This window comes from Nannobrachium achirus, assembly GCF_963921795.1.
Source record: "Nannobrachium achirus genome assembly, chromosome: 21".
In the NCBI taxonomy this organism is placed as follows: Eukaryota; Metazoa; Chordata; class Actinopteri; order Myctophiformes; family Myctophidae; genus Nannobrachium; species Nannobrachium achirus.
Window position 1 is genome coordinate 47117605 of NC_137828.1, and position 7241 is coordinate 47124845.

The 7241-nt window shown below is 42.7% G+C and overlaps 1 protein-coding gene across 3 annotated transcripts in view; it reads left to right on the top strand.

The window, feature by feature from the left end:
• Positions 1–6580, top strand: part of LOC308307025 (uncharacterized protein) — a 154238-nt gene extending 147658 nt beyond the window's left edge. For 2 of the 3 annotated variants that reach the window (XM_080752113.1, XM_080752115.1), the window contains 4 exons: positions 1807–1888; positions 2454–2566; positions 5063–5255; positions 6305–6444. In XM_080752113.1, coding sequence (XP_080608239.1) covers positions 1807–1888; positions 2454–2566; positions 5063–5255; positions 6305–6312 — 396 coding nt within the window. In that variant the 3' untranslated portion in view covers positions 6313–6444. The other variant, XM_080752114.1, reaches the window with a different exon arrangement.
• Positions 6581–7241: the final 661 nt, after the last annotated feature.

Genomic DNA, 7241 nt, shown 5'->3' on the forward strand with positions numbered 1-7241 from the left:
CGAAATGGAGGGAGTGGACCCAAACCAGCCCCAAACCGGCCCAAAACCGACTGAAATCACGCCAAAACCCACAAAAAATTAGTGGAGAGAGGTGCTGATTAGACGCGAAACGGCCCTGAATGTTGTTATCCTATATTAAAATTAGGCCTGCCGGGCAGGTGGGCAGACCTCTGACGCCATTCTACCTCAGCCATAAACAAATCACGGCCACGTCAGTATAAATAATTATAGTAAAATAAATAATTCCCCTAAATCCACCACTGAGTGAGAGGCAATGGGCTGCTCTGAGCAGGCACTTGCTCCCACAGATATAAAAAGCTATATACCTCCCTCCGGTGGGGGGGGTTGGTCAAAGAGAGCTGGCAAGCCTCCCAATAACTCTACGCAAGCCTCCAGAATTCTGAGGTGGGGCTCTTGGGAATTCTGAAGGACGCTTCCTTGTGCGTCACAGAATGGGAAGCTCGGTAGGCCAATCAGATGCAGGGCTGGCAGGACTCCCTCTTTCCCATTGGAGGGGGCAGAGTGCCTTCCGCAGTTCCACAAGTTATGCACTTCCGCCAGCGGTGTGACCAGTCGCGCTAATGAACTGCAGCGGCAGAGGAGGTATCTAGCTTTTTATATCTGTGCTTGCTCCTAGTGGCTCACCTAGAGCCTCATGGCCTCACTGTTTGTTTTTGTCTCTTAAGAGCAAAATCAGTTGTGATGTTGTATCGGCCAGCACGCTAATCATCCTTTTGCACAAGCGCAATCTTTTGTGTTAGTTTATCTCTGAGAGTGTAAAAGGACCACTGCCATTGCTTAAGCTAACACTCAGAATGTTGCTGTGCAGTACTAGTCCCGTTTCTACTGTCCCTTGCTTCTGTAGACTCCCCTGTCCTTTTCTGTCCTGTCCTGTCGCTAACTAACCCAACACCAGTCAACCAAACTAGAACCTGTCTGACCGATATATATCGGTTATTAACCGTTAACCGTTAAACATACTAGCGTGACACTTTTTGCAGACACTTGTATGTGGGTTAGTTGACTTCCACAGTGGGCTCTATCTCCACAAAGGCCACTTGGTTTGATTTTAGGAAAAGCAATGAGAGGATAATATCGTCATAAGAGCTAAAGTTGAAAACCAAAGCTGTGTGTGTTTTAATAGTTGGAGTTCATCGGTAGGTGACAACAACATAAGACATAACATCCACAGACCACAGCATCTGGGGACCTGTAATTCTGTTTCTCTGTAACTGTCCTCTCCTGCCTTTATTTATTTAGGTTGTAGTGGCTTTATTCTTACTGTTCTGATTGTGCTACACTGTTTGTTAACACACGTACAGAATGATATCTCTTAGGAACTACCTGTCACCTGTAAGTGACACAATTATGTTTTGATCTTGCTTGGCACAGAAAGGTTTCTGTTTTAGTTATTGAAATCCTCCTCAGCTTGTGAGTGTTTGGTTTTTGTCATCAAATATTGCCATCTATCAAATTGTTGGCGTTGCTGCCCTTGATGAAACAAAGCAAGCCATGACCATAAAGCCAACCAAATATAGTAATTAATAATTCTGTATTAAATCACTGAAAATCTGCTTCTGTGCATATCAAAAGAATCCTAGAGCAGAGTGGATGTTGTTTATACAATTATAGTTATAATTATCAGGGAAATCATCTCACTTGTCAATGTACTGTAGTAGCTGAAGGGTAAAATACTTGAATTGTCTTCGTTAAATCCCCAGTGTGAAATGTGCCTGAGTTTATACATAGGCATATATACTGCACCTACTGTATGTGATGATGAAGTCTTTAAATGTTAATTAATAGGTGCAAATACTCAACAAGAAGGTGGACCTGAGCAAAGTGACGTCGAAGTGTGGCTCCAAAGACAACATCAAGCACAAACCTGGTGAGGTGCTGCTGGGAATTGTAATCCTGTCCTGACCTATTATATGCTGGTACTATCCACCTGTTTCCGCGAGAATTTACCATAGAATTATCTGTGGGACACTTCCGGAGAACAGCAGACATACAAGCTCACGTCGCGTCGCTAATGCAACCGTTGTGAGCTTGTAGATCACACTCGGCTGCGACGCCGGAACTGCCGCACACCTTCTGCGCAATGCACGATGGGATGTTGGAAAGTTGTGGATAGCCTGCTTGTCTTTAACCACTTAAGTCCTATTTTATAGTACGTATGATGGTGTCAAGCTGCAGAAATAGTCGATCTGCAAGCTCACAACGCATTGCATGGTGACGCATTGCACGGTGCGAGCTTGTAAATATAATATTTTTGAGATTTCTGAAAGTTTTTGCTTATAATGCCATGCCCAAGATATGGATGGCAGGTGGTTAAAGTTACTAAATGTTTTGCTTGTGGGTGCATGTGGCAGCCTGCACTATAGACGTGAGTGCCTGCCTATGGTTCAACTGTGTGAGTCATGACACCAACTAAGTTTGTTTGTGTCTCCTAGGCGGTGGGGTCGGGAAAATCGAGTCCCAAAAAGTGAGCTTCAAGGACAAGGCTCAGTCAAAAGTGGGCTCTATGGACAACCTGGGCCACTCACCTGGTGGTGGCAACATCAAGGTGACATTATCACTTCCTATATAATAGCCTCCCCGTATAATAGCCTCTCTCTTTCAATCTTATTTCTTCAACTATGGCTCACAAAACCACGTTATTATTATGGGGTTTACCGTTATGGGTCAGGAGGTTCCTAAATTGGCTTCAGGCTTACACTCCTCAAGCAGAACTAAATACAAGCGGATCTGGTGTGATGTCACCTGTCCCCTCAGCCTACAGCGTTCCATTTGTGTGTTGTGAGCATTGTTTCCATGACCGCATCATTCATGTACTTGTTGTTCATTCAGGCCTTTATTTATTTTCGAAAAGACATTGAGGTTGCCCTCATTTGCAGTGTCATCGAGATACATCACATCAGTATTCACATCAATGATAAAACAAAACAGAACGGAAACCTTCCCCTAAAGTGTGATACAAAACAAGTTTAAAAACAGTTGTAGACATTTGTGGGTAGGTCTGCAATTAAAGATTTAAATTGACCGTATGTTATGGGAGAACAGATCTTTAATTTAGGTTGTAGTAGACCAAGTGGTCGTATGGGACATTAAAACAAAAGACTGTCTTCCCCAGTTCAGTGTTTGTTTTGGGTACCTTTAGTATGAGCTAGTCACTGGAGCGTGTCCTATATGTCACAGGATTCCAATCCAGCAGAGATTTAATATTATACAACAGTAAAGTCCCATCAATTGCCTTAAAAATAAACCTGTACCAATGTTCGTTTCGCCTCTTGGCCAATGAAGGGGAGTTCCACAGTTTCAATAAAGATTCAATGTATCCTTTTGTAGGCCAGCATGGGAGTTACAGTACCACCACTGCAGTCTTCTAGTGGATTTCTTGCTATGGGTTTTGATAATTTACTAAGAAAATAAGCTCTGTGACTGTTATTGTAGCAAACAAAGGCTTATGATTTTAAAAGCTTTTATTCAAGATAATCTCCACAAATCAACGCAGACTTATGATTATTAAAACAAGCACACAATTAATTTCAGTTACAACTTAAAAAAGTGTGTGCCAAGCTGTGTTGCCGAGCCAGAACCCACAAACTGTGATCACAGCCACTTATGGAATCTGAAAAATCTATCTTGATCACATCACATGTGTATGGATTTGTGAGAGTTTTGGACAAAGTCTGTCTGTTACTGAATAGTAGCAAAAAGAAAATGCAGAAAATGTCTCAAACAAGGCCTATATGTTGGGTCATGATTCATGGGATCCAGGGGAAAAAGCTGTTGATTGTACGACCTACAGGTATGGTTCAAACCAAAAACGCAAAGTGGGCTGTTGTAGCGCCACTATATGATGGATTTGGACAAAAACTGTAGGAGTAATATAAATATAATTATTACATTTTTGTTTAGCAAAAATCTGCCTCCTTGTGGCGCTATAACAGGCCGATGTGAAAAATGCTGGGCAGATGATTGGTGACTGATTGGTTTCTCTTGATATCTGTAGTAACTGTAGCCTTAATGAAAGCTGATTCCATTTTATTTGAATCTTTTATTATACCTAAAATAAATAGCATCAGGTGTTATATATATAGCAGATTAGCAGTTATTCATTTTGATAATTTCTCCACCTCTGTTCATATTTTGCTCCATAGCTGACATTCTTTCTTATTTGTAATCTATTCTATTCCATGTTTTTCCAATTAATTTCTCTATTATTACATCCAGTGTTGGAACAGCCATAACCTGATTTGAGTTATTTTTGTAGCATTAATTCCTTCATCTCTCCATTGTAGCCTGTCTCCAGATCTGTGACAATATAGCTTGCCAAGGATTTTTCTTTTTTTTAATTTGCGTGAATTATTGAACGTACTAGATCGTCACTGTCAGGGTGAAACTGTGTATGTCCAATACTGTTTCCTTTCGGAAAATAGGTTTCAGAACCTCCAATTGATCATTAATCTCGTTAATACCTTTCATTGGTTTAATATTTCTGAAGCCCACAGACACACTTAACCACTTTAATCTGGCATCCCAATTTAGGGCAAGTGATTCTAGGCAATTGTAAATTTCTTTCGCAAAAACTAGTAGATATACTCGCTCACAAAGTGTCACAGGCAACATGTTACAAGCTTGTAGGTTGGCTATTCTTGCTACGTTTGCAAAAGTACATAATGGGCCATTCATTCATGAATAAAAATAACACCTAGTGTAAAGTGAGTGGTGCTATTTATGAGTTAATTTCATTAAGCATCCCGCAAAGCTTGGCCAATGAGACCCTGGGTGTACAACAAACTTTGTGCCAAGATCATGTAGGCCACATGTATGCCACGCTTCGCATCCCGGACAAAGCCAGATGTTGGAGCTTAGCTGCTTCCAGGAGCAACACTCAGAAAAGTAAAACATAATATTGTGGAGGTTTTTATTTTACTTTTACATTAAATGACATAATAATCATAGTCATAATGTTCAGTCATAACGCCCTGCCAGAGTTGGAGCCAGGCTGTTCCATCCCCATCGCCACCATTTTGACACCCCTGCTGTGTGTTTCTAGGCTGAGGGGCCCAAGGAGACAGAGGAGGGGAATGGGGCTCCACCAAGTGGTCCCCCGACCCCGGCCCCAGCCTCCGAGCCAGGGCAGGCAGGGAGCCCTGCTGCCCAGGAGAATGGGCTGAAGGAGGGGGTCCCCTGTGGGAGCGAGGGCATCCGGGACCCCCAGCCTCTGGACACACGCATCCCAGAGACAAGTAAGTAGAAATTAGGTCGAAAAGGAGATAAAAGTTCCTGAGCCCCTGGGAAAGTTCCTGCAAAAAAAAGAAAAGAAAAAAAAGTTTAATAAAGACTGTGTGCGGGTGACCAAATGGCAAACAGTGAACAGTAACTGTATCTTTTTGGGGTAACACTGATTGACAACAGCTGGCTTAGGCAGTGTAATCAGCTGCTGTAATCACATTTTATCATCTTACCGACAGGAAACATCTTTAGCAAGTTTCCACTCCTTGTTTTACATTTGGCCATTGGAAGAAACCACACACATCAGCATTGCTGCCTTCACTGTGTGTCGTTTGACACCTCTAGAGTGTGTACCATATCCAAGATCATGGATTTGGGAAATGCTTCTCTTTCATCTGTCCCAATGTTTTATTTCCTAGTCTGGTGAAAGATGCCAAGGTAAGAAACCTTGGAATCTTTTCACCACATGAATCCTAGTATCCCTATTCTTGGGCCAACCTTTGTTGAAAGTAGTCGATCTACAAACTCACGTGTTGCTCACATGTTGTGACGCATTGTGAGCTTGTAGATCAGCTATTTTTGGGGAAGAATAAGATTATGTAATATAGAAGGGAAATAGAATCAAGCCTCTGGGGACTCTGGTCAACAAAGTAGGACTGTACAGTATGCAGTTAATCTTTTCTATTATGTACTTTCTACTTTGCATTACCTGATGCAACTTGATATATACTGTACGTGTGTTACAAATGCTGCAAATATAGCTGTTCTCATGATCTACTGATTATCAATTTTATTGTGTTGTGACTTTTGCATTGCTTCTGTATTTGCATGAAATTGCAGAGCACACCTAGATGCAGTGCATGCGTTGTCAAATGGGTAAATGTTTTTTTTTGTTTGTTTTTTTCAGATTTTGCAGTGCATTTCTTAAATATTGTCTCAGTGTTGTCAGATTAGTGCAATTGTTGTCTCTTTGCAGCATGTCAGGCTCTCACAGCCCCTTTATACGTGCTCTGCTGTCCGAAATACCTGACCACCCGTCATCTTTTGACTTCTTATTTTGCAGGCATCTAATTCTGCTTTCTTGCTATCTATCCCTCTCTCCTCCTCATTCCAACCCCCACAACATCACCTGCCCCCTCTTGCCCCCCTCCTTGTCCCTTCTCTCTCGCTGTCTTTTCTCCTCTGTTTCCAAACTTTCTGATGCAGATTGAGTCTTTCAAGCTCAAATTCCGCGAGAACGCGCTCTCTCGCACGGACCACGGTGCCGACATCATCACCTGGCCAGCCCTCACGGGCGACAACCCCTATCACCACCAAACACCCCCCCGCAGTGTCTCCCTCAACGATTCCCTGTACTTTGCAGGCTGTCTGGGTTCCCTCTCTACCCCCTCCCTTCAGGTGGAGGTCAGGGGGTCGACAGTAGTGCTCTAACAGGACTTGGATTTTGAACCTTCTATTTTCCCTTCATCATCCTCATCATCATCACAGTACTGTTCATCCTTAAACTTTGTGAATCTGTCAATCAGAGCCCCATCATCCCAACCCTACATCACTGGTATAACAGATCTGAAATCACCCTCTACTGTCAAAATCGTCCTGACACAGTTTGATTCATGTGTGAACTTTGTCTTTAGATAATGAATACACTACCCTCTCTTCCTCCTCCGGCGCTACTAGGGCCCCCCTTTGCCCCCATTCATTTGGCTGAGTTGACTGTGTATAGACTTGAGCATTGGGGGGCGGTTATCAGCGTGTGTGAAGAAAGAAAAAAAAAGAAGGGATTGCAGCGTTTCAGATGAATCCCCATCACAGTATACACACTGGTGGTTGGCTTCACTTTGTTGTATCCTCTGTCGTTGTCCCCCCCAAACCCTTAACAACTACAGCTCTCATTTCATCCATGAACTGACCACCACTTCCATAATTATATGGGACACCTTCCTGGACTCACCTGTGGCTTCCGTATACAGAGTCAAATGTGTAGTGTACCTTTTATTTGT